The 27,867-nt window shown below is 37.4% G+C and overlaps 2 protein-coding genes across 5 annotated transcripts in view; both read right to left on the bottom strand.

Annotated features, from left to right (window-relative positions):
- Positions 1-4,378: 4,378 nt before the first annotated feature.
- fln (flightin) lies at positions 4,379-8,363 on the bottom strand. 2 transcript variants are annotated; one of them, XM_067791605.1, is made up of 5 exons: positions 8,210-8,316; positions 7,352-7,367; positions 5,047-5,300; positions 4,778-4,936; positions 4,379-4,698 (listed from the first exon to the last, which is right to left on the bottom strand). In XM_067791605.1, exons 3-5 carry the CDS (start codon positions 5,286-5,288, stop codon positions 4,563-4,565), a joined length of 537 nt encoding a protein of 178 aa, XP_067647706.1. In that variant the 5' UTR covers positions 5,289-5,300; positions 7,352-7,367; positions 8,210-8,316; the 3' UTR covers positions 4,379-4,562. The 2 variants fall into 2 exon arrangements, with proteins under 2 accessions (XP_067647706.1, XP_067647705.1); XM_067791604.1 differs by lacking the exon at positions 7,352-7,367 and having other exon boundaries at positions 8,210-8,363.
- Positions 8,364-13,359: 4,996 nt separating this feature from the next.
- The window catches only part of Nca (neurocalcin homolog), a 104,999-nt gene continuing 90,491 nt past the window's right edge, over positions 13,360-27,867 (bottom strand). For all 3 annotated transcript variants that reach the window (XM_067791591.1, XM_067791592.1, XM_067791593.1), the window contains 3 exons: positions 20,244-20,362; positions 19,838-20,026; positions 13,360-13,627 (listed from right to left, as the gene is read on the bottom strand). In XM_067791591.1, the coding sequence (XP_067647692.1) occupies positions 13,433-13,627; positions 19,838-20,026; positions 20,244-20,362 (503 nt within the window). In that variant the 3' untranslated portion in view covers positions 13,360-13,432. The remainder of the gene's footprint in view (positions 13,628-19,837; positions 20,027-20,243; positions 20,363-27,867) is intronic.

The following is a 27,867-nucleotide window of genomic DNA, read 5'->3' on the forward strand; positions in this document are numbered from 1 at the left end:
GAAAACGAGATATCTCAAAATTCAATGCATTGAGAGCTGGGGTAGAGTGTGTTCGAAAAAAGTCTGATAAAGGGCGTTCTTTAACTGAATTCTGAAATTGGGCATTATTCAGTAAAATTCTGAAATCGGGCGTGTTTCAAGAGTTTGGTGAGTGCTGAGTGGAGTGTTATCTCATTTCGGCTGTCAATTCGAAACCACCGTACCTAAAAACTCGGTCGAAGAACGCCCTATATCAAATTTTTTCCTAAACGTTCTATCTTACGTCAGAATGTATTGAATTTACGATCAGATAACCTAAGGAAAGGGCGTTCGGGACACGTGTGGCTATATAGCTCACTGCCATGACACAATAAAATCCCCTGGAAACCCCATTTCTATATATGTGTGTATGCATAAAGCTTGCTGTTGCTTTTAATTTTATAGAAATGTGTAGGAGCTTTTATAGACAATTTATAAATTTGTTTAAACTGCAGTACATGTAAAATGGTTGTTAATGTTCTCCAGAGATACAATGTTAATTGGTTTCACGTATAATAAGGCAAGTGAACAGCGTGAAAGCTTTTTTTCCCCAACATTAATTCCGTTCCTCCTACAAAAGCGTGTACATTAGGGAGAGACTGAATTGAGCTGAAAAAAATCTATAGCGGTTGGTGCCGTTGTTGTCAGTGTAGCGATAAAGTAACTTCCCGAAGACTTTTTGGAGTGTTATCGATGTTGATGTTCCTGGATATATATCCGGTACGGTTCGGTAACAAGCACCATTAAGGTATAAGCCCGATTATCTCTTGAACGATTAATGTGATTACATTGGACCTTCTAGGCCGCCGCCGCACCCGAGCCTAACGACATCTACAGTAACCCTTTCTCGGATATAAATCCGGTGCGTTCTAGCACTAGCACTTACGGCTACTAGCCTAATTGCCACGATTTTTCGACCCCTCAATCACGTGGATTTCAGTCGCCTCTTCCGACATTCTGCCAGACTATATTGCTTTCTACTCCACATCGTAACACCATAGACAAATTCTGTCTATAGAAAGTTACAGACCGGCCAGTTCACCCTAATCTCTTCATAGCCTCAACAACTTCTGCCACACATCATAGTGCTTATGGAAATGTTCCTTCAACCCTCTTCCATGGGAGGCTAGATCAAGCAGTTGTCCAGGTTTGTGACAACTGTCTATTCAGCATTTCGCTGTGAACGTTTAATGTTGAGTTCTTTTGCCTCACTATATAGATGATATTCAGGGGCCATAAGACATCCCGTGGCATTTCTAAATGCAGCATATCGGCAGGCCTGCAGCCTTTTTTTGACGCGTAGCACAGGAGCGGTCAGCCAATTTTTATGTAAGTGGTTGTCAGGGTTTCTCTATATTTTCCCCAACTTCTGCCGGCAAGCGACTTGAGGGTGTTGTACCAGATTTGTATTTTGGATACAAAATAGATGTGAGAGTGCTATCGAACGTTGCCCCTCAGATATTTGGGTGACAGACATTCGATAGCATAACACCATCGATGTGAAGTGCAATATTTGCGACATCTGTTCGTTCCACGTTGTGAACGCAGTGGCCGAGGATTTGGTCGGTGATACTAATTCGTCTATTGGAGGGCCAGGCCCTGATGCTTTATCGTGCAGTCGTCGGCATAGGAAATGATAGTAACTTCTTCCGGTTGGGAAGGCAGCTTTGATATGTAGAAATTAAACAAAAGCGGTGATAGGACACCACCCTTTGGCACCCCCTTTGAAACGACGCTTACCGACCATTCAGATAATTTGCAGTTCATCTTTTTAGACAAGGGGTGAACATTTTATGATGCGCTGCCACGAGCGCTGTCCTATGATGGGGTTTTCGCTGGTTCAGTCCGTAATTTATCTGGGTGTTTATGGCGTTTAGCGCGATGTTAGGGCTGTGCATTTTGCGGAAGCCATACTGATGGGTTTCTAAGCGGAGATTCCCACTGAGGAAGCAAGACCTATGTCTTTGCTACTGACGAGAGGAGTGATATTGGTCAATATGACTCATCTTCGTTAGGTGGTTTCCCTAGCATTAGTAGTGGAATTATCCTTGCCATTTTCCATTGTTCAGGAATGACAAAAGACTTAAACAAAAGTTTCAAAAAGTGCGTCAGGTAGTTTACTCCCACACCGCCAAGTAATTTTAGCATTCGCTGTGCCTTTGACACCATCTGGGCCTATTGATTTAGAGGGCTTGACCTTTTTAATGGCTTCTTCGACGCCGCCATGATTATAATTTTTTCTAGAGCTCTAATAGATTTCTCGCGAGTCTCGCCTTCTCTCGAGATTCTCTAATTTCGAATTACTCGTAATGCTCGCGAGCTTCTCGACATTCAACTTGGTCATTGATTCATTTATATAGAGCTTACGCTTTCTTTTGGAGCACAAGCAAAAATTTCCACAAAACCACAACTAAAAAACACCGAAATTTGTACAATACTGCCAACGCAGCGACTGAATTGAAAGTCGAGAAGTTCGCGAGTATTGCGAATTTCGAGAATCTCGCGAGAATTGAAAGTCGAGAAGCTCGCGAGTATTACGAGTATTTCGAGACACGAGAATCTCGCGAGAAGTCGAGTTCTCCATTTCTCGGGTCTTCAAAATCTCGCTTGTGTTCGAGAAGAAATCGTAAGCTCTATTTTTTTCTGTTCAGAGAATATTCTTGTTCAGTGTGTTTTGTTTTTGTAACACTATACAATAGAGCTGAATTCGATTCGATTTTTTCGATTCGATTCTAGAAACAAAATCCATTTAATCGATTAAATCGAACCAAGCAAAGTTTATTTAAATTTTGCTTATTCTTTGTAACAGTGTACTTGCTTACGTACTTAACCATTTTACACGATTTTTACCGACAAATAAAGCTAGACAGTTTCTCTCTCGTTTCGTTGCCTGCCGACAAAATTGGAAGCATCAAGGAACGCCACATGGGTCTTCACTTGATCCTTTCATCGGAGTGAGATAATTAGTATGGTCTTTGCCGAAATGTCATAATTTTGCGCTTTTTTGAATCTTTTATTTAAAAATGTAGGGAAACCAACCATGCGAACATTAACCAATACGCTTTCTTCTTTAATACTTATTATTACAATATGTATAATGTTCTCGCTTCGTTTACGGCATTAGAATCGTTCAATGTTCAACGTCATATAAAAAGGGAGTATTTATTGCATAAGTAAGGTAACATGTTCTCAGTATACGTTTGCAGCTTTTTAATAAATGATGTATAAGGAACTTTCAATTGACAACATACGGCAATTTATGTCATGGTTTGCGTAGTTTCAGTTAAAAACATTATGGAAGTATTTTCTTAGCTTATTGAAAATAAGAAGAAATAAGGTATTTAATCAACGAAATTTCATAAAAATTGCCAAATCTGTTTTCGTGTTTGTTGCTGTCTACATATGACATAAAAGGTATTGATTTTATATATTTGTTAACAGTGTGTTTCTTAATGTTACTCGTTGAGGCAAAACGTACCGAGGATCCAAGCATTGTGTAAAAGATCTGAATCCGTTATCTTCGACAATCCTAAAGGGTTGTATATCTGTGGCAATCATTCTAATCAAAGCACAATCCATTTGTTTTTTTCGCTCATCTACAGACTGAGACTTCCTTATGTTGTTGTTAGTAGGTTCAAAAAAGGATTCTGTAAGAGCTGTTGATGAAGATATTTCGATCAATGGTGGATGTGACCGCCTCAAGTGATTTAACAAATTGGTTGTATTTCCACCTGTTTTGCACTTTTTTCCGTACGATTTGCATTTCGCATAAGATTGAATTCCCCTGCAATCACTTTCAACTGGCTTACTAGATTCTAAAACTGTGTTATTAATTTCGTACTGAACACAATATCATACCACAAAATAGATAAACACATGTTCAATATATTGCTTACCATAAGTGCGAAGAAATTTCTTCATCTTTCTCCTTTCTCTCGAAGACACCAACACAATAAAGCTAAATTTATAAAAACAAAAATTACAGAATATGCATTTCCTCAAGCATCCGTAAAGTAGATAGTGATGAAAACTTCGATGCCTAAAGAATCGCACGATTTAAAAAAAAATCGATTCTACATTTCTAAACAAAAGATCGAATAAATCGATTGAGAATCGAATCGAAATCCAGCTCTACTATACAAATTAAAAGCACATAATTTATCTGCTTATTTGTCTACGTGAATAGCCCATAAATGTTATGTTACCTACATTTTTAACAAACATGATATTGTAAAGAAAATCTAGAATTTGATTGGTTTTGGTTGCAAAAAGGAGTCTCTGTGGCAACACTGTTTACGACTGATGTCTCCAGAAGAGCACAATATTTTATTATTTCACATTCAATTAAAAAAGTATCGAATATATCAAAAGAGTATTATAGCGACAAGCTCCCACTTTGTTTATTAATAATGTAACGTATTTAGGTAATCATCTCCTTATAATTAAATTGTACTACAATTTTATCTAACTTTTTAAATGGTATTCAAATGTGTTTTTTTTTTTTTTTTGCTTTGTGTTTGTTTCATAGATAATTATTATTGTATTTATAGAACACTGGCATATTTTTGATTAATATAAGCTTTAGTGTGATAATTATGTGTACGAATTGTGGCAGCCAAAGTTTGAATAAGATGCTTATCCCTTTTGCTAGACGATGTATATGAGTCTATATCACGAGTACTAAATTAAAAAAAAAAAAATTTTATTAAATTATTAACACTTAAACTATAATCCACCTGTATTTCAACTTAATACATACGTGGCATTATTGGATCTCCTCAATACGCGTTCAGCCCATGTTTGTGCTCTTGGTATTTCTCTTGATACACCAACTTGTTTCTTATCCAAATAATCGATAACATCATCATAGTAATTTGTTCTATAGTTGTACATATATTTATACTGCAAAAATTGTGGTCTAAGGAAAGGAATATAAATTTAAACGATTAGTTATATTTTCCAAATTATATCGTATTGTCTGTTTGGATAATTCTTATCGAAAATGTATCGATAAAGATTCTTTCTTACCTCACCCAATGACGATATAGTTGCACAGGCTTTCGGTAGCCATCATCTTCTGGCGGCGGTGGTGCTGCTGTCGTTTCTTCACTTTCTACTGGACCAGCTTCGGCATCACCTGGCGCACTTTCTCCACCACCTGCGGCAGGAGCGGCGGGAGCGGCGCCTGCATCAGCAGTTGCTGGTGCAGCGGCAGTATCTTGCGCGCTCTCATCCTCATCGAAACCCCATGGATCCTCCTCTTCGGCCATTATACTAGTTTACTTTGGAAAGATAAATTTATAAATTAGAGCCTTAAATTTATTAACGATGTTTTTACGGGCAGCTGAACGCTGGCTTAGTTGATTAGAATCGAGTGGGAGCAAAAATTTTTTCGTTCTGTGTTCGTGTTCTGCACCGATACATCGATATTTTATTAAAACTGATATTTTCGTTAGTTCGTTTCCAGTTTTCTTTTTTTTTCAAACAAAAATCCTATATAAATCGATGTATGCCCTAAAAATATCGATGTACATTTGAATTTATCGAATCAAACAAGTACATCGATGATGAGCTGGTGTTATATCAGCGATGCCAACTGTAAAGAAATTCAGTCCCAAAATATTGCTATCAAGAACCTTGCACTGTGATGATATTCTCTAACATTTTTAGCGGCCTACAATAGATACATCTTTGCAAACTCTACGATTATTATCGATATGTAGTATTAGATTAGTAACCGTGAAAAGGTACGAAATACTGCATTAAAAAATTTTTCGCTACGTGCCGATGGGATACGGCAGCTGCGGCAACTTTGGGATAAACTTTAACCCTGCCACTTTGGCCACAAAATGAGCTATAACATTTTTGAAAAGGACCAAAAAGGCAAATTTAAACCGAGCTCAACTCAAAATTTAGTCTAAACTCGCTCTAAAAACAAATAGCAATGGGAAACCGTAAACAAATTTATCTTTGTATGATTTAATCGGGGATTGCCCGTATTGCTTTTTTTAAATGTATGAAAACATTTATTTGAAGCAATTTTTAATTTTATAATTTATTTAATAATTTGGGAAAAATTTAAATTTAATTAATTTTAATTTATCTTTAAAGTTGTTTAAACAAGAAGCAATTTCTATACAACTTAAAGCACGGGATCCATATCGATAAAAATGAAAAAGTTCATACATTGTAACGCTAGAGAAATGTTGAAGAAATATTTCGTTTGTCAAGTGCTACCCACTCGCGGTTTTGCTATCTTTTCTACATATTTTTTAGCAAACGTGCACAGGGGAGCGCTGGTTTCGCCAAGAAATATGTGTGCGTCCATGTTACAATAAAACCAGACAGTTGAAGCCAATAGTACAACACAAATTTGACGGCCTTCATAATCCAGCAATGAATTTTTCAGTAGTAGATAGTAGGGAGGAAACATTTTTGGTACTATTTGCTACTCTTTTGTTACTTTATTAATGCAATGTCAATATATCTCCATAATGGAAAAGGAAAAACGAAATAAAAGAGACAAAAGTGGAAATTGATAAGGAAATATAGAGGAAGTTGAGGGAACGTTGGAAAAATAAAGGGAACAAGAGGAAGAGTGAGAGTAAAACTAAAAATAAAGGTAATGCTTTGATAAAAAGTAGGAATAAGGATTAACAGGAAGAGTATGAATAAAACTCGGCTAGGATTCAGAGTAATAGTAAGAGTATGACTTAAATAAGAGCGAGAGCAGGAAGAGTAAAAGGAAACGGGATAAGGTTTACGCATTTCAGTAAGCCGATTAAGGCATGGCGGAACTATACAAGGTGGCAGCACGGTGACAGCTGATTTGTACTTTTTAATATGATTTGATACATCAACTTTGGGTGCAGTACGATTTTGACATTAGTGCATCGATTTACAAAAACAAAGTAAATGGAAGTTTTATTTATATTTGTAGGTATGTCACAGTGCTTGTACACAAATCACAGAAGACGATTACGTAATGCGCATGTAAACATTAGATCAGCTGTTTTTATGACGTATGAATTGACCCTTTTCCTTTAGCTCTTTTTTTTATGCGCTCAAGAGTCAAATATGACGTAGATGCGCAGGACGAAGCAATTTTGAATTCGTGAATGCGCAATCTGGGTAGGTGATTTGTGGTGCTTGTATGCTTCAGCTATAATTCATGGCGGTAAGCAGCTGACTAGAGTTTGACTTTGCCACTTTGTTCGATCACATACAATTTGCTTCTCATCTTAGTTTAAGCATACTTAAGGTCTCAGGGTAGCAGACGCTGTCACAGTCAGTCAGTCACGGTTGTTCCTTCCAAGCTGTCGCTGAAACTTACTGTGGTCTTAAAGTAGCTATGACGATGTCACAGGTACACCAATATTTGCCAACACAATGCGACAGATAGCCAATTATGCAAATTTTCAAAAAGAAAAATGTATTAAAATATTGTTTTACTTTTTAACATTAAAAAAATGAAAGAAATTTATAAAAATAATTAATTATTCAATTAAAAATTAATAATAAAAATAAAATTTAGCTATAAAGAAGTTTCGAATTTATTTATAAACACATTTATTTTTAGTGCGCACTTTTTTTGGCAACTTGCATTGCTAGCAATTATGTAATCAATTATTTATGCGTGAGTGCGCTTATTGCACTTGTACCAGTATCTGTACCGATTTTCGGTACAAAACTCGCTACATTCCCTTTTATGTACATATTCATTTATGAACAGTTTAAGTAATATCAACCCTAAGCGTTTCATACATGATTTAAGTAATTGGATAACTTAAATATTTTTATTTTAAATTTATATTTTCGACTTTCAGCTTTTAAATTTTGGAAACCTGATTGTTTTTGCTAACGTCAAGCACTTCACTGCCACAAGATTATCTGCGAAAATTATGCAATCGACATACGAAATTTGGAAAAAAAACTACTTTTTTGCAGTTTCGTCTTTAAATTCAAATTTGAATAAAAATATCACACAAAAATTAAAATATAAATAATATCTTAAACAAATATTGGTCATTCACTTTTTTTTTTGTTCAACAGTTATTATCAAAAGTATGTTAATATTTGTCGTACTGTCGCTCTTAATTAATTTTTTGAATGCATATAAATATTATACAAGTGCACAATTGATATTTTAATTATTTTTAAGTAATTTGCATTAAGTATTGTTGGTTGATACCTTTAATAGGTTGATGTTGATTGAAGAGGTATACAAAAAAGACTGCAATCGAGCAAGTTAATTTAGAAATTGGAAGCCTAACCAAAATCAATTACTGAGGCAATAATTGGTTTTGTTGTTATTATTGTTATTGTGTTTTTTTTTTTTTTGCTGCTCTTACTTATTTGAAATGATTAGCCAATCGGCGCCAAGTTCTAAACACAACAACTACACTAATTTAACACTTATGCGAAGAACAACATTTAAAATTAGGTAGATTAAAAAAAAAAAACAAAAACTTACGTTAACCCTTTAAGTGAAATTTGCAAATTTTGCGACACCATTCAATGCTTTCTGTGCCAGAAAAAAACACAAACGTACGTTTATACATTTGACGCACGGTTGATAAACATACATATATACATTCATCAAAAGTACGCTAATGCACAGTGGTCGGTTTCATGGGCCAAAAATAAAAAAATCAAAGTGAAAAGTTTATCACCAAATGTGTCATTAGTATCTCTTATTATAACAGCCTTTTAAAAGGTATATTTGTTTTTGTTGTATTCGAACTGTACTCTTTAAGAATAGCTTCAAAAGTGAGGTTATGGTATTAGTTGGTTTTTGCAGTGTGAGGAAGTTAAAAATAAAGTGCAAGTTTAAGCTATTTAAAAATACATAAAATATCATTGTATTGGAATAAATAAAAATTAATATTGAAGTCCAAGGTATTTACTTCATTTTGAAATAATTTTAGTGTCTTTAACTTGTGTGTTTTTTTTTTTTTTTGTTATTTAAAATTTCACCAGTGCCTTTATTAGTGTTTATTTGCACAAATATTTCAATTTCCGCTAAAGTTTTAGTTGGGTTCCTCTCCGATCCTCACATTGGGACTCATATCTTATTATTATTCAAAGTTTTAAGATTCTAAAGTGTTAATATCAGCTGCCACTTTCTGCCACTAACTATGTTTTGCGACAGTTTTCTGATAGCGTCACCCTGATAAATTATTGTCGTATGTTATATGTGCTCACATGTAACATACGACATTATTTTATCCAGTCGACGATGATATGCAAATGTAAAATTTTTTTTTTTTTTTTTTTGTTATTGTTATTTATGCAAGATCTTTTAATAGCTTTAATTTCTTTATTTAATCCTATTAAACATTGTATTTGCGATAGACACATCTTACCACTTTTCCCCCTACATCTACTTACTTTTTGTATGCATGCGGTGAAAGTGGGTGGTTGCGGATCGGTATGAAGGTATCACCCGCACCAATTTTATGAAAAAGTAATTCTGAAATATTTGTAAAGCCGTGACCAAAGCTTCACGTTGATATCTCTATTGGGAGTATTTTTGGCCACCAACTCCATATAAGACCGACCACTGTGCAATGCTCGAAAATAAGAGATAAGCGAAAAATCGTTTAGATTTTATATTGTCAGAAACCTTCGCTCTCCGAAAAAAAAGGTTTCAAGATGGGATTTACTTGCGATGCTTATTTTAATTATTAATTTATCATTGGAGGGTGGAACCGTGTGAAGAAGTCCACGTAAGAGGGGAAAAGCTTCTGATACCCATTCACCAGGCAATGACCAGGGTGATTTTTTTGCATACAGTTCAAGCAACTCACATGTGAATGATAGAATCTTGAATAAAATTGTTTCTTCATCTGCAAAGAAAAAGCTATCTATAGGGCAATTTAGTTGCTGGGTCATTTACGTAACAATAAATTCACACTTTTGCCATGAAGGGTTAATGACGGAACTTTATATCTAATTGTGGATTCAACTAGCAGTGGGTACATACATACATACTACAAACACAAAAACTTTGTCACTTGACTTGATTCAAGAGGTTTACACAAAACAATTACACCTGGCTGTGTATGCCCTTTTTTATTAAATTTTAGCGTTTTTATACTTCCTTTTAAAAGTAATAACCAGCGACTGAGTTATTTTTGAGATTTAAATTCAGATTGAAAGCATTGGCTTACTTCAAACGACCTATCCCTCCTACATAGAGTACACAAAGGGCATACCATCAAATGGTGGAGTTATCCGATTAGTGAAAGTTAAATTCAAAACCCAAATATTTTTATATGTGTATTCATTTGACGTTAAACACAATGTACTTAAAGGGTTAATATCACAATCTACATTGATTAATTACTGTTGGCAAGTGCCAGCTACTAAATGTTAAACGCATTTAGTCTCAGGGTTCGTTGCATCGTGCATTTAACAAGAGAAAATGAAGCAAAATTAATTAAAAAGTTCCTAAAATAATATAATGCAGGTATACAGTTGTATGTAGGTATGTGTGAATTAGGGATGTTACGAATATGGAATTTTTGGTATACGCAAACTTGGATGAGAAAGGAGAAGCGGAAAATGGCACAACAATCCTTAAATTACAAGGCAGGCTTGAAGGTTATTCTAAAACAAATTCGATCCCTTGCCCTGACCTCATACGTATTTTTAGTTTCGGGCTCTACTCGAAAGGCAGTCCTTTCACTTTTCTTTCTTTTAGTTTTTTCTTTAGTAATAAAAATCGGAACTTTGTAGGTCTGCGCCCATATCGTGTCATACGATCACTTATCGAAAAGACAATTTTACTCAACGATATATATGAATCTGTCTAATAAGTACTGGTACCAACTATTTCGCATATCTGCCTAATCCAATTCACCATTTCAGAGCTATTACGATTTAAAAAATTGATTTCAATCACGGAACGTATAAAACGATACAGGCACTGTATTTTTTCATTACTTAGGCCTCTCAGATAGCGCTGGTTCGTTCTAAAATATCGATTTTGGGCAAAATTTCGAACTGCTTTGATTTCGCATCGTACGATTTGTTTTTTGCTGTTTCAGTAGCTACTGAAGTTTATCAATTACATTCAGTTCATTCATTTGTTTGTAGGCAACTTGCACTGAAATCGAATAATTTTATAATTCGGGGATAATCTAAGTAGTTTTTAAAATCGAATTCGATAAAATTTTGCCACTTCAAAAACCAAAACTGGGCCGATATTAATAACTAATTCTAAAGTTATGTAAAAATTTGCCCAACAACTCACATAAGCGAATGTTCAAATTAATGCGTAACATCTGCGAATTCCTGAATATTCGTCACATCTCTGATATGTAAGTACATACATATGTATGTAAGTATTTGAGAGAATGTTAGGAATATTCGCGAATGACTATATTCACAGACCACACAAACTGGTTTGCGTTGCTGTGACTGCCTTGATATTTGGCACGATTTGTTATCGAAGTCTTATATTTTCGTTATCTATAGCAAATGCAATCGATTATTATGAAAAGTTATCGATATATTATCAAAAAGTAATCGATGTTATCAAAACGGATCGATTTGTTATCAAAATGTTTTCGATTTATAATAAGAAAGTGTCCGGCCATTTACCGAAGTCATCCATATATACATATACATTTTTAATAGAAAACTTATCGATTTCTATTTCCTATCGAAAACGTATAGATTTGTTATCGGCGTGTATTATCATTCTGCTATCAGCGTATAATCGATTTATAATCGAAAAGTTGTCGATATGGTATCGAAAAGTTATCGATTTGCTATAAATTTGCTAAATGTGTGTTACCAATTCGTCATCGAAAAGTTATTGATTTTTTATTTTCGATTTCTTATCGGAGTGTTACCAATTTGTTACTTACTTATTTGTTATGCTGTGTAATTTATGGTTTCAAAAATCTACCTTTTGACCTATGTTTGTAAGCTTATTTCGAAAAACGTGTAAATTATTTTTTTATTACGAATTAATCTCTAAAAAGTGTAATTAAAAATATAAATTGAGAATTATAAAAAAGTCTACGTTTAGCTTTGTAGGTTTTCCAAAAGTATCCTTCTATTATATAAAAAAGTTCTTTTCTTCCGGGAATATTTTATTTCAGTGGTATGATCTTTCTATAGTATGTACTGTTTTTTTTAAAGTAAGAGTAAGAGTAAAAGTAAGAATAAGTGTAAGAGTAAGACTAAGACTAAGAATAATGAGCTAAGGGTAAGTGGAAATGTAAGAGAAAGAGTAAAGGTAAGAGCAAGGAAAAGAGTAAGATAGTAATAGTAAGAGTAACAGTAAGAATACGAGTGCCAGTTAGAGTAAGAGTGAAAGAAAAATAAATGAGAAATAGGAAATATAGAGGGAAAAGGCTGAGTTAGCGTGTCAGTAAGGGCGAAGAGTAAAGGTGAGAATAAGAGTATGAGTAAAACTAGAAGTAAGAGTAAAGTGAACAGTGAGAATAAGAGTAAGAGGGATAGTAGGATTAACAGTAAGATTAAGAGTGCGAACAAGAGTAAAAGTAATAATCTGAGTAAGAGTACGCGTAAAAGGTTAGGAAGGTGAAGAGGTCGAAAAAGGGTGGGGGTTGGCGAGCGTAGCGAGCAGGGTTGCCCCCTAGTATATATATAAAAAAAACTAATTTTTTTAGTTGAAAAATTGAAAATATAAAAAAATGCAAAGAGAAAAACCTTCAAGAATCAATGAAAACAAATTTAAATAAAAAAGTATAATAAAAAATGCATAGTTATTTGCTTTGACCAAATTTAATAAATTTTAATAAAATAAAAATTTGCTATAATTTTGCTTTGTATTAAAAAAAAAAAAACTATAAATAAAATATGTTATTGATATAAGAGAAAAATGAAAAAGTGTGTGTTTCCTAGTTTCGCTTCTTCGTCAGCTAGCTTTCCGGGTGCTGAGTTTTGCACTCAAAATCACCTACATTCATTTTGGTATATCCGCCTACATCGGAATGCCTCTCTGCACGCTTTTTATTGCTATTCCTTTTATACATTCTTTGGTACATATACATATACTCTAGATTTTTATCCAAATTATGTGGAATAATTTTTGCCGCGCTCAACAGAGCTTTATTATTGATGTTGGATTTTTTATAGCAGTACATTATTAGCAATTTTAATATGCTTTATACAATTTCTTGATGTTATTGATATTAAAATTGCAAATATGTAAACTTTGTAATTTTTCTCTAATATCAATAACATAAAATTGTGTAAAGCAATATCGGCTGTCCCGCTAATTAAATACATTTAAATAAAGTAATTTAAAACTCTGCAATTTAATTTGCATTAATTCTTAAATCAATGTTCAAAGAAATAGCATTTGTTTTTTTATATTTCATATATTTGAGATTAATTGTTTATTGCTTGTTATAACTTTTTAAATATATAAATATTAATGTGTTTGAGGATCACATTGTAATAAACGAACAATTGATGGATCACTCTTCGCCCCTTCTATAAATTCATCGAGGCTCAGTTTACCGTCTTTATTTCGATCCATTTGTCTAAAAATTTTATCGGTTCGTTTTTCTGGCGTACTCTCGTCTTCCGGCATTTTCATAACAGAACCAACCATTTTATAAATTGCCTGAAATTAAATGGAAATACAAAAATTTATAGAATTCAATAACAAAGTGTATATAAACAAGTAAGGAAGGCTAAGTTCGGGTGTAACCGAACATTACATACTCAGTTGAGAGCTGTGGAGACAAAGTAAGGGAAATCACCACGTTGTAAAAGGAACCTAGGGTAACCCTGGAATTTGTTTGTATGACATGTGTATCAAATGGAAGGTATTAAAAAGTATTTTAAGAGGAAGTGGGCCATAGATCTATAGATGGACGCCATTTAGGGATATCGCCATAAAGGTGGACCAGGCCTGACTCGAGAATTTGTTTGTACGATATGGGTATCAAATGAAATGTGTTAATGAGTATTTTAAAAGGGCGTGGGTCTTAGTTCTATAGGTGGACGCCTTTTCGAGATATCGCCATAAACGTGGACCAGGGGTGACTCTAGAATTTGTTTGTACTATATGGGTATCAAATGAAAGGTGTTAATGAGTATTTTAGAAGGGAGTGTGCCTTAGTTCTATAGGTGGACGCCTTTTCGGAATATCGCTATAAAAGTGGACCTGGGTTGAATGCGTTTGTACAATATGGGTGTCAACCGAAAAGTGTAATAAGTGTTTTAAAAGGGAGTGGGCCTTTGTTCTATGGGTGGACGCCTTTTCGGGATATCGCCATAAACGTGGACCAGGGGTGACTCTAGAATGCGTTTGTACGATATGGGTATCAAATGAAAGGTGTTAATGAGTATTTTAAAAGGGAGTGGGCCTTAGTTCTATAGGTGGATGCCTTTTCGAAATATCGCCATAAAGGTGGGCCAGGGGTGACTCTAGAGTTTTTGTGTACGATATGGGTATCAAATGAATGGTGTTAATGAGTATTTTAAAAGGGTGTGGGCCTTAGTTCTATAGGTGGACGCCTTTTCGAGATATCGCCATAAAGGTGGACCAGGGGTGACTCTAGAATTTGTTTGTACGATATGGGTATCAAATGAAAGGTGTTAATGAGTATTTTAAAAGGGCGTGGGTCTTAGTTCTATAGGTGGACGCCTTTTCGAGATATCGCCATAAAGTGGACCAGGGGTGACTCTAGAATTTGTTTGTACGATATGGGTATCAAAGGAAAGTCGTTAATGAGTATTTTAAAAGGGCGTGGGTCTTAGTTCTATAGGTGGACGCCTTTTCGAGATATCGCCATAAAGGTGGACCAGGGGTGACTCTAGAATGCGTTTGTACAATATGGGTATCAAATGAAAGGTGTTAATGAGTATTTTAAAAGGGAGTGGGCCCTAGTTCTATAGGTGGATGCCTTTTCGAAATATCGCCATAAAGGTGGGCCAGGGGTGACTCTAGAGTTTTTGTGTACGATATGGGTATCAAATGAAAGGTGTTAATGAGTATTTTAAAAGGGTGTGGGCCTTAGTTCTATAGGTGGACGCCTTTTCGAGATATCGCCATAAAGGTGGACCAGGGGTGACTCTAGAATTTGTTTGTACGATATGGGTATCAAATGAAAGGTGTTAATGAGTATTTTAAAAGGGTGTGAGCCTTTGTTCTATAGGTGGACGCCTTTTCGAGATATCGCCATAAAGGTGGACCAGGGGTGACTCTAGAATTTGTTTGTACGATATGGGTATCAAATGAAAGGTGTTAATGAGTATTTTAAAAGGGCGCGGGCCTTAGTTCTATAGGTGGACGCCCTTTCGAGATATCGACATAAAGGTGGACCAGGGGTGACTCTAGAATTTGTTTATACGATATGGGTATCAAATGAAAGGTGTTAAAGAGTATTTTAAAAGGGAGTGGGCCTTAGTTCTATAGGTGGATGGATGCCTTTTCGAGATATCGCCATAAAGGTGGGCCAGGGGTGACTCTAGAATTTTTTTGTACGATATGGGTATCAAATGAAAGGTGTTAATGAGTATTTTAAAAAGGAGTGGGCCTTAGTTCTATATGTGGACGCCTTTTCGAGATATCGCCATAAACGTGGACCAGGGGTGACTCTGGAATGTGTTTGTACGATATGGGTATCAAATTAAAGGTATTAGAGGGTTTTAAAAGGGAGTGGCCCTTAGTTGTATATGTGAAGGCGTTTTCGAGATATCTACCAAAATGTGGACCAGGGTGATCCAGAACATCATCTGTCGGGTACCGCTAATTTATTTATATAGGTAATACCACGTACAGTATTCCTTCCAAGATTCCAAGGGCTTTTGATTTCGCCCTGCAAAACTTTTTCATTTTCTTCTACTTAATATGGTAGGTGTCACACCCATTTTACCAAGTTTTTTTCTAAAGTTATATTTTGCGTCAATAGACCAATACAATTACCATGTTTCATCCCTTTTTTCGTATTTGGTATATAATTATGGGATTTTTTTTCATTTTTCGTAATTTTCGATATCGAAAAAGTGGGCGTGGTCATAGTCGGATTTCGGCCATTTTTTACACCAATACAAAGTGAGTTCAGATAAGTACCTGAACTGAGTTTAGTAAAGATATATCGATTTTTGCTCAAGTTATCGTGTTAACGGCCGAGCGGAAGGACAGACGGTCGACTATGTATAAAAACTGGGCGTGGCTTCAACCGATTTCGCCCTTTTGCACAGAAAACAGTTATCGTCCTAGAAGCTAAGCCTCTACCAAATTTCACAAGGATTGGTTAATTTTTGTTCGACTTATGGCATTAAAAGCATCCTAGACAAATTAAATGAAAAAGGGCGGAGCCACGCCCATTTTGAAATTTTCTTTTATTTTTGTATTTTGTTGCATCATATCATTACTGGAGTTGAATGTTGGCATAATTTACTTATATGCTGTAAAGATATTAACTTTTCTTTTAAAATTTGAATTTAAAAAAAAATTTTTTTAAAAAGTGGGCGTGGTCGTTTTCCGATTTTGCTAATTTTTATTAAGCAGACATAAAGTAATAAGAGTAACGTTCCTGCCAAATTTCATCATGATATCTTCAACGACTGCCAAATTACAGCTTGCAAAACTTCTAAATTACCTTCACTTAAAAGTGGGCGGTGCCACGCCCATTGTCCAAAATTTTACTAGTTTTCTATTCTGCGTCATAAGCTCAACTCACCCACCAAGTTTCATCGCTTAATGCGTATTTGGTAATGAATTATCGCACTTTTTCGATTTTTCGAAATTTTCGATATCGAAAAAGTGGGCGTGGTTATTGTCCGATATCGTTCATTTTAAATAGCGGTCTGAGATGAGTGCCCAGGAACCTACATACCAAATTTCATCAAGATACCTCAAAATTTACTCAAGTTATCGTGTTAACGGACAGACGGACGGACGGACGGACATGGCTCAATCGAATTTTTTTTCGATACTGATGATTTTGATATATGGAAGTCTATATCTATCTCGATTCCTTTATACCTGTACAACCAACCGTTATGCAATCAAAGTTAATATACTCTGTGAGCTCTGCTCAACTGAGTATAAAAATGAAAAAATAATACAATTAATAAACAAAATAGATACATACATATGTGCATAGATGTAAATTGTTAAGACACATTTTCCTTATAAACATAAATGGGAATTCTATGGCCGGTTCTTTTAGAGTTAGCATGTGGTGTGATGGGTAGCGTGCTCCGCCTATCATACCGTATGCCCTGGGTTCAACTCCCAGGCAAAGCAACATCAAAATTTTAGAAATAAGATTTTTCAATTAGAAGAAAATTTTTCTAAGCGGGGTCGCCCCTCGGCAGTGTTTGGCAAGCACTCCGGGTGTATTTCTGCCATGAAAAGCTCTCAGTGAAAACTCATCTGCTTTGCAGATGCCGTTCGTAGTCGGCATAAAACATGTAGGTCCCGTCCGGCCAATTTGTAGGGAAAATCAAGAGGAGCACGACGCAAATTGGAAGAGAAGCTCGGCCTTAGATCTCTTCGGAGGTTATCGCGCCTTACATTTATTTTTTTTTTTATGTTCTTAATGATTTTTATACTCAGCGTGCTTTGCACACAGAGTATATTAACTTTGATTGGATAACGGTTGGTTGTACAGGTATAAAGGAATCGAGATAGATATAGACTTCCATATATCAAAATCATCAATATCGAAAAAAATTTGATGGAGCCATGTCCGTCCGTCCATCCGTCTGTCCGTTAACACGATAACTTGAGTAAATTTTGAGGTATCTTGATAAAATTTGGTACGTAGGTTCCTCATCTCAGATCGCTATTTAATATGAACGAAGCCGGACTATAACCACGCCCGCTTTTTCGATATCGAAAATTTCGAAAAACCGAAAAAGTGCGATAATTCATTACCAACGACGAATAAAGCAATGAAACTTGGTAGGTGGGTTGACCTTATGACGCAGAATAGAAAACTAGTAAAATTTTGGACAATGCGCGTGCCACCGCCCACTTTTAAAAGAAGGTAATTTAAAAGTTTTCCAAGCTGTAATTTGGCAGTCGCTGAAGATATCATGATGAAATTTGGCAGGAACGTTACTCCTCTTACTATATATGTGCTCAATAAAAATTCGGATGACGAACACGCCCACTTAAAAAAAAAATTTTTAAGTAAAATTTTAACAAAAAATTTAATATCTTTACAGTATATAAGTAAATTATGTCAACATTCAACCACAGTAATGATATGTTGCAACAAAACACAAAAAATAAATGAAACTTTCAAAATGGGCGTGGCTCCGCCCTTTTTCATTTAATTTGTCAAATTTACTTTTAATCCCATAAGTCGAACAAAAATTTACCAATCCTTGTGAAATTTGGTAGGGGCATAGATTCTATGACGATAACTGTTTTCTGTGGGCGAAATCGGTTGAAGCCACGCCCAGTTTTAATACACAGCCGGCCGTCTGTCCTTCCGCTCGGCCGTTAACACGATAACTTGAGTAAAAATCGATATATCTTTACTAAAGTTAGTTCACGTACTTATCTGAACTCACTTTATCTTGGTATAAAAAATGGCCGAAATCCGACTATGACCGCGCCCACTTTTTCGATATCGAAAATTACGAAAAATTAAAAAAATCCCATAATTCTATACCAAATATGAAAAGGGGATGAAACATGGTATTTGGATTGGTTTATTGACGCAAAATATAACTTTAGAAAAAACTTTGTAAAATGGGTGTGACACCTTCCATATTAAGTAGAAGAAAATAAAAAGTTCTGCAGGGCGAAATCAAAAGCCCTTGGAATCTTGGCAGGAATACTGTTCGTGGTATTACATACATATATAAATAAATTAGCGGTACCCGACAGATGATGTTCTGGGTCACCCTGGTCCACATTTTGGTCGATATCTCGAAAACGCCTTCACATATAAACCTAAGGGCCACTCCCTTTTAAAACCCTCATTAATACCTTTAATTTTATACCCATATCGTACAAACACATTATAGAGTCACCCCTGGTCCACCTTTATGGCGATATCTCGAAAAGGAGCCCACCTATAGAACTAAGGCCCATTCCCTTTTAAATAATCATTAACCCATTTCATTTGATACCCATATCGTACAAACGCATTCTAGAGTCACCCCTGGTCCGCCTTTATGGCGATATCTCGAAAAGGCGTCCGCCTATAGACTTAAGACCCACTCCCTTTTAAATAATCATTAACCCATTTCATTTGATACCCATATCGTACAAACGCATTCTAGAGTCACCCCTGGGCCACCTTTATGGTGATATCTCGAAAAGTCGTCCACCTATAGAACTAAGGCCCACTCCGTTTTAAATAATCATTAACCCATTTCATTTGATACCCATATCGTACAAACGCATTCTAGAGCCACCCCTGGTCCACCTTTATGGCGATATCTTGAAAAGGCGTCCACCTATAGAAATAAGGCCCACTCCCTTTTAAATAATCATTAACCCATTTCATTTGATACTCATATCGTACAAACGCATTCTAGAGTCACCTCTGGTCAACCTTTATGGCGATATCTCGAAAAGGCGTCCACCTATAGAACTAAGGATCAGTCCCTTTTAAAATACTCTTTAATACCTTCCATTTGATACCCATGTCGTACAAACACATTCCAGGGCTACCCTAGGTTCACTTTCCTACATGGTGATTTTCCCTTTTTTGTTTCCAAACTTCTCAGCTGAGTATGTAATGTTCGGTTACACCCGAACTTAGCCTTCCTTAATTGTTATGTTTACTTTTACAATTCCATCTATTAGCATAGAATGACCCATGAGTTGGTATGTTTACAATAAATTTAAATTTACCGTGACGATTTCCAGCATTTCTTGTCGTGAAATGTAACCATTTCCATCTAAATCATACATCGAGAACGCCCATTTTAATTTCTGTTCTAATTTGCCGCGTGATGTTACACTCAGCGCGCATAAAAATTCTCTGAAATCAATCGTGCCATCTCCATTGGCGTCGAATGTTCGAAAAACGTGCTCTGCAAACTGGAAACCAAAAAAAAAAAAAAAAATTAAGAAACAAAATTTTAGTTAATATGAAGAGAAAAAGAACTTTAGATAAAATGGATGTTATTAATGTATACAAGATAAATTACAAATTTTAAATAAATAAAAATTCAGAAATCTTGGAAAAAGTTGCGCGTTTCAGTGTTGTCTATTGCTATTTGTACTTGCTTAATATTTTTAAATTCAAAAGTCTTACCTTACTTGCATCACCGTACGGAAAAAAATTTCCATATATTTTTTTAAACTCCTCTACGGAGAGATGCCCACTGGGACAATCCTTTAAAAACCCCTTATACCATTCTTGTATTTCTGCATCTAAATTGAGAAATTCAAATTATTATAAATACATTTTTATAAACTACATTTTTTTTGCATGGGATTAAAACGAATATTATTTTATTAAATTTGACATTTTATTTTATTTTATTTTATTTTATTTCATTTGATATATCACGTTGTTTTATTTCTATATGTGATTTCATATATTTATGACTGTGTTTGCTTTGATATTATATGATTTGATATCATTTAATTTCAAGTGACTTGATTTGCAAATATATTAATTGCTTTCATATGTTACGCGTTGTATAAAGATAATTTGAGTTCGTATAGTATGACTTAATTTGATTTGAAATTATCTGTATAGTCTAGTTTGAATTTGATGTAATAAAATATCACTTGATTCGAAATGATACTTTCCTATTTGATATGATGTAAGTTGATTTGTTATGTGATAAGAAACGATTTGACTTGGTGTATGTATATATAAAACGTGGTGTATATATAAAACGATACAGCGATTAAAAAGTATATGTCTTGATTAGGGCAAGGATAAAACTTGATTTTATATGATATAATATGTTTCTATGTTTGACACAATTTGAGTTGATTTGATGTAAGATGTGATTTGATATGATATGACATTACCAACTTGATATAATTTATATTGATACGACAATAAATGACTTCATATGACTTTGTTAATTGCGATATGATATGTTTTGCAAACATCCACGCTGTCATCCAGTATCCAATGTAAACTTGTGTAATCCTGCCTACTACCCGTAGCCGTGACCTGGAGCCGTATCGTTACATACGATCCGTGATCGAATGCCGTTTTTTAAATCACTTTAGCTCCGAAATTGTGTATTGGATTAATGAAATATATGAACTGGGGACAACGCGTACTGACAAAATCCATAATATAAGTTAAGGAGCCCAAGGAATAGGGCTCCAGAAAATTAATGTTGGGGGCCGCCCCGCGGCCCCATCATAAACTGCAAAGAACGAATGAAACTAATTGATTTGGTTCTTAAGTGTATTTACCATTTACTTATATGTCCAAAAACAGACTGAATTTTATTCTATACAAAAGCGAACTCTAAGCTTCTAAATTAGTTTAACTGATTTCTTATTTGCTGACACTGCACTTCCCACGATTGGCCAAAATAATATTTTATCGCCTGCGTGGAAAATCACACGACTTGCATTTTGTCTGCATATCATATCGCTTACGCTGCAGTTCACATGAATTGCATTTCGTCTGCTTACGCAATATGATATCAGATCAATTACCTGCGTTGCGATTCCATAGCAGAATATTCCATGCTAGTTGCGATATTATGAGCGAATAAATAGCGATTTTTTTGTTGCATCGTTCATATACGCTTCTGCATAAGTTTGTGATGGTACCAAGCCTAAATATACGCTATTAAATCCAAAAATATTAAATACTTCAAAACCAAGCACATTATACTAAGTCATATCATATGATGTGATGTCACCTCATTATATTGCAATATCAGATCAAATTGAATAACTCACATCAGATAAAATCTAATAAGATCAAAGGACGCCGATAGTAATTATATTATAAAAACAAAATTGTATAATATCTGAACATCTGATATTTAGATCGTAACATCAAAAAATAGTCACATCACATTACACTGAATTAGTTCATGCGAAATCCCATTGACTAATGCTCTTCAGTGATATTTTCGTTTTCAACAACACAGGGCGACCAAACCCCGGTTAAATAAGCCCTAAGGGCTGTTTTCACCAGCTTCAATTAGTCACTTATCTATAAGTTATCAAAAGTTTCGTTTTCTCCCTGCTAACTGAAGTTTCGCTTCTCAGCTTAGTTCAAGAAAAAAGTGCAGTTTCGGTGTATCACAATGGATTTTTTCAATTTGCTCTACAGAATTTTTACAATTATCGATTTAACCGGGGGATGGTCACCCGGTCTTGGTGAAAGCGAAAATGTCAAATAAAGCTGTCTGATAGATTTCTATCCTCCAGGTAAAATCTAATATATCTGGGGATGATGAAAATCGCTCTAAGTGATAACATACAATTTTGTCAAATCAGTTCATTTGACATCATATTCTTTTAGATCAAGCGAGGTTATATCTTCCCTTGAAATGCTTCATAAATGAGGTAGACTGCGTCAAGCCACGAAATCAAATCACATAATATGAAGTTATACGAACCGAATAATTTAAAAGGTAAGGTGTTATGTTTTTTGTTTTTGAAATAAAACCAGCTAAGCAAAGCGCAAAAAATGAAACGAGGTATAGCACTGGTTAATATGATATTGCAACGAATTTTGGGAAATTTCGCTTATTAGCAACCTTCTACTAACGTTCGAATCACTAAACTGTTGAATAAATAACTCCACTATTCAATAATGCAAAATGGCCTTTATTAAAGTACTTCACAATAACACTTCTACTGCTCAACAGATAGCGTGCTTAAGTCAAACTGATAAGTCGTACCTCAAATGTTGTTGCTTGTTGTTGATTTCCTCGTTGCCATATTTCTAGGCGGTTCTATTTCTAGAATTTACTAGTTAGTTACCAGCTATAAAATTACCAGCTATAACTACGGTGGCGGCCACCGTGGTGTGATGGTAGCGTGCTCCGCCTACCACACCGTATGCCCTGGGTTCACACCCCGGGCAAAGCAACATCAAAATTTTAGAAATAAGGTTTTTCAATTAGAAGAAAATTTTTCTAAGCGGGGTCGCCCCTCGGCAGTGTTTGGCAAGCGCTCCGGGTGTATTTCTGCCATGAAAAGCTCTCAGTGAAAACTCATCTGCCTTGCAGATGCCGTTCCGAGTCGGCATAAAACATGTAGGTCCCGTCCGGTCGATTTGTAGGGAAAATAAATAGGAGCACGACGCAAATTGGAATAGAAGCTCGGCCTTAGATCTCTTCGGAGGTTATCGCGCCTTACATTTTTTATTTATATAACAAGTTTACAGCTTCTCATATGCGCGTGTATATGTGAGTGATACTTGCACAAATTATTGCTTACTTTTGGGAGTATCTCAGATATATGCATGTGTTTGTGCGTTGCTCTCCGCTGCTTGTATGGACATATGTATAGACATAATGATTGATGTGCATATAAGTCACTGCTTAGTGTTGGCTTAGAGATGATAGTATCCCTTAGTGTTACTAATATTCGTCACAATATCATAAAATCTGTGACATACCAAATAAGCTGTAAATTTTTGTTTTGCCTGTAACCTGTCAGATGATTTTGTCGTCTATCGCTAAGAAGTAACTATTTCGATACGTTCTACAGTTAATGAGGCGATACAAAATCATTATGCGTGTTCGCAAGGACCTCACAGTTTTTCCAGTGCTCCGGTTACGGGTACTACATACGCCTGAAAAACACTCCAGTGATCTGACAGCATGTAGGATCTCATGATTTTCGGATTGGCGCAGAATGCCATAGACCCTTCTCCTAGCATTACTTGGGAACCATCGGTGTGCACGTGTATCGCCTCGTTTGCCATTTGAGCACCCTTGCGCCAACCTTCCACCTCTATTGTGGCTCTAAAATCCTATTCGAAGCACAGATTAGGAATAAGTAGTCTTTTAGTCCTGTAATTGACAAAGCTATACTAATATGGTCATATGGTCTGTGCTCAAGTTACCCCAAGGCACGCAGCCTCGTTACAGTTTTTAACGCTATGTTCGTTACCACCAGGTCTACAGGTTAAATGTACAACGTTTCTCCTACAGGGTGACGCCTCCTACCTTAGGCCTGGTCCAATTTGGGACCTTGAACCTCTTAGTAGACAACCTACATCCGTCTTCTCCGCGTTGGCGATCAATCCGACATTATATGCTCAGGTATGTATATACCAACAGGTCTACAGTTGGAAGGTTTCTCCTGAAGGGTCACCCCTCCCAGCTTAGGCATGGTCCAATTTGGGACATTTTAACTCTTAGTAATCAAGACTATATCTCCTACCTTATCTCCTATGGCCTCGAGCGTGTGGTTCTCAAAATCTACCACGCCGATTCCAGGGGGATCTCCTAGTCTCCGAGGGCGAAGCCGCCAAGGATGGGGTGCAGAAGAAGAAGGGTGGTGTTGATGGAAATCCGTCAAATCAATCGTCAGCATTCTAAGGCGGCTTCCGCAAACTTGTTGCTCTGTCTTGAGAAAGGCGGAGTGGATATAGTCCTTGTCCAGGAGCCGTGGCTGAGTAGTAACGGCGGAAAAATTTCTGGATTACGGACGGGAAAATTCAACACCTTGGTGCATGGGGAGGCAGGTAGGTCTAGATCCTGTGTGCTTATTAAAAAGGAATTTAAAGCTTTTATTCTCTCTAATTTCAGCAATGCTGACGTAACCACGGTCTGCCTCGAGCGAGGCAGTAACGAATTGTGGGTGGTCTCAGCGTATATGCCCCATGGGGACGTAACGGGACCACCGCCTGTGATACTGGGCGAAATCACCGCTGAAGCAAGGCGGAGAGGTGTTGGCGTAATCATAGGTGCCGATGCTAATGCACACCATAGCATATGGGGGAGCTCGGATACGAACACCAGAGGTGAGTCTTTATTTACTTTTATTGTAGATGAGGGACTTTGTATATGTAATAGGGGGAATGACCCGACTTTTATTACTGCGGTAAGGGAGGAGGTCCTGGATCTCACCCTGGTTAGCAGAGAACTGGAAGATCGGATATCTGGATGGAGGGTTCTCAACGAGCACTCTTTCTCTGATCACCGATATATTCAGTTCTCGGTGAATGAAGAACGTCCCGGTAAAATATCTTTTAGGAACCCTAAAAGTACCAACTGGGACTTGTATTGTAGGAAGTTGGGAGAGCTTCTGCCTGAGGCGCCTATCGTTGGTTCGGACCTGTCCGAATCTGAAATAGACGGTCTGGTGGAAAACTTCGCCTTGGCAAGCAATAGCGCCTTTCAACAGTCCTGCCCACTGAAAACTTACAGGGGGAAGGGCAAGCCGCCCTGGTGGTCTGATTCCCTTGACGACCTAAGAGCGTCCAGTAGGCGGCTCTTTAACAGAGCCAGGAGGAGTAAACTACCCTCGGACTGGGAGTTCTATAAGGTGAGTCTGGGGATTTATAAATATGAAATAAGGTTAGCCAAGCGAGATTCATGGCGAAGCTTCTGCGAAAACGTAGAGGGCTGCAATGAATCCGCGAGGCTTAGAAAAATACTCTCTAGGAATCCCGCCCCTCGGGGGTATCTGAGAGATGATGGTGGGGACTGGTCGATGAGTAGCGAGGAGTCCCTGAGACTTTTACTGGACAATCATTTTCCCGATGTCCCAGTTGCGCAGGGATCTTCGCTTGCGTGGTCGGAGGTTGCTGGCTATGCAGAAATGCCTGCCATCCCACTACGGAAAAGTCAAATATCCTGGGCTATAAATTCGTTCAAGCCCTATAAGTCACCCGGTCCGGATGGCATCATTCCTGCGCAACTTCAAAGGTCTTTAGGGATTTCCTGCCGCTGGTTGACCATCATCTACACTAACTGCCTCAGGCTTAACTATATCCCTAAGTCGTGGCACACGGTTAGGGTCATCTTCATTCCGAAGGCCGGCAGGAGCTCTCATGTGTCACCTAAGGATTTCAGGCCAATCAGTCTCTCGTCGTTTCTTCTTAAGACGTTTGAGCGGCTGATTGACCTGTACCTATGAGAAAGGATACCTGGGGGGTTACTGTCGGCTTCACAGCATGCGTACTGCAAAGGCAGATCGACGGAAACGGCTCTCCATTCGATTGTAAAGCAAATAGAGGGTCTCTAGAACATAAAGAGTATGCTCTGGGTGCCTTTCTAGACATCGAGGGGGCTTTTAACAATGTCTTACCGGGTGCAATCGAAAGAGCTCTGGTGGGTTTAGGAGTCGAAGCGGCTGTGGTTGAATTTATTAGCAAACTTCTATGCGGCAGAATTGTCGCAGCGGAGTGGGGAGGAGCCATAATAAGGAGGAAGGTGTGCAGGGGCACGCCACAGGGGGGTGTCCTATCTCCTCTGCTCTGGGTTGTGGGAGTCAACGAGCTTCTTGTGGAGCTGGAAGCCAATGGTTGTCGGGTGGTTGCCTATGCAGATGACCTCGCTATCCTAGTCAGGGGCAAATTTCTGGGCACCCTGCGCGATGTTCTGCAGGGATACCTGGATACTGTGGCTAGGTGGGCTGAATCATGTGGATTGGCGGTCAACCCGGGAAAACAATTGGTTCTTTTTACAAGGAGATATAAGATACCCGACTTCAGAACTCCTTCGATTGGAGGGGTACCGTTGGTACTTACTGACAGGGTTAAATATTTGGGAATTGTTCTGGACAAGAAGCTGTCCTGGAGGCCCAATGTGGAAGATAGGGCCAGGAAGGCCGCGGTTGCCTTGTACTGCTGCAGGGGGGCTGTCGGAAAGAGATGGGGGCTCTCGCCAGGAGTAGTACACTGGCTTTATGAGATGGTGGTCAAACCGATTCTGCTATATGGGGTGCTGGTCTGGTGGAAAGCACTGGACACGGCGAGCACCTCCAAAATGCTAGTGTCAGTGCAACGGACGGCGCTTATCGGTATCAGTGGCGCTATGAGAACAACACCTACCTTGGCACTGAATGTCATGCTGAATATACATCCAGTAGATATTGCGGGAAAGGCAGCCGCGGCCCGGTCGTTGGTCAGGCTTCGTGATATGGGTTATATGCTTTCTGATTTCGGACACTCTAGCCTTCTTACTAGTTTCGACTTTATCCCGGACAGGACGGACTATTGCATGCCGGTGGCCGCTCCCTATACAACCTTCACCCCAGTCATTCCCCCGAGGGAGGAGTGGAGAAGAGGAATTATCTGGGGCATGGGACCGGTTAACTTGTTCACGGATGGGTCGAAGTTGGACGGAAAGGTTGGCGGGGGGTCTTTTGTCAAGAGCTAAATGTAAGCCGCAAGTTTATGTTGGCTGATCACTGCAGTGTATTCCAAGCGGAAGTTGCTGCGATTAAGGATGCGGTGGATGAAATGCTATCCAGCGCTACTACGGTTAGGGAATTTAACATCTACTCTGATATCCAAGCGGCTATAAAGGCCTTGAGCTCAACTACAGTGCGATCGAGGGTGGTCTGGGAGTGCCTGACCTCACTTGCGATTGCATCGAATTATTTTACAATTAAGATTATCTGGGTCCCGGGCCATAGTGATATTCCGGGTAACTGTCAAGCGGATCTCTTAGCCCGAATCGGTACAACTGAACCGGATGAAGATGGCTGTAGGGATTTCGGGATTCCGCTAGCCACCTGTGGATTGCTCTTCCATAGCTGGGCCTCGAGTCAGCTCAGCAAACGTTGGGCGGACACTACGTCTTGTAGGATATCAAGATCTTTCTGGCCGAAAGTGGATGGCAGGAGGTCTGCTGAAATAATTGGGTTCACTAAGGCTCACCTATCAATGGTCATTGGGGTTTTGACAGGGCACTGTCCCATGGGTATCCATGCGGTACGTCTCAATATATTGGAAACTCCATACTGCTGCAGCTGTATGGAGG

Source organism: Eurosta solidaginis, chromosome 5, assembly GCF_040869045.1.
Source record: "Eurosta solidaginis isolate ZX-2024a chromosome 5, ASM4086904v1, whole genome shotgun sequence".
Lineage (NCBI taxonomy): Eukaryota > Metazoa > Arthropoda > Insecta > Diptera > Tephritidae > Eurosta > Eurosta solidaginis.

What these genes read in the sequence shown, in the direction of transcription:
- fln (XM_067791604.1), bottom strand. Translation starts at nt 5,288, where the DNA reads ATGGCCGAAGAGGAGGATCCATGGGGTTTCGATGAGGATGAGAGCGCG. An exon ending in CTATATCGTCATTGGGTGAG is followed by an intron (nt 4,937 to 5,046) that starts GTAAGAAAGAAT and finishes TCCTTTCCTTAG; the next exon opens with ACCACAATTTTTGCAGTATA. An exon ending in AGGAGATCCAATAATGCCAC is followed by an intron (nt 4,699 to 4,777) that starts GTATGTATTAAG and finishes TTTTTAATTTAG; the next exon opens with TACTCGTGATATAGACTCAT.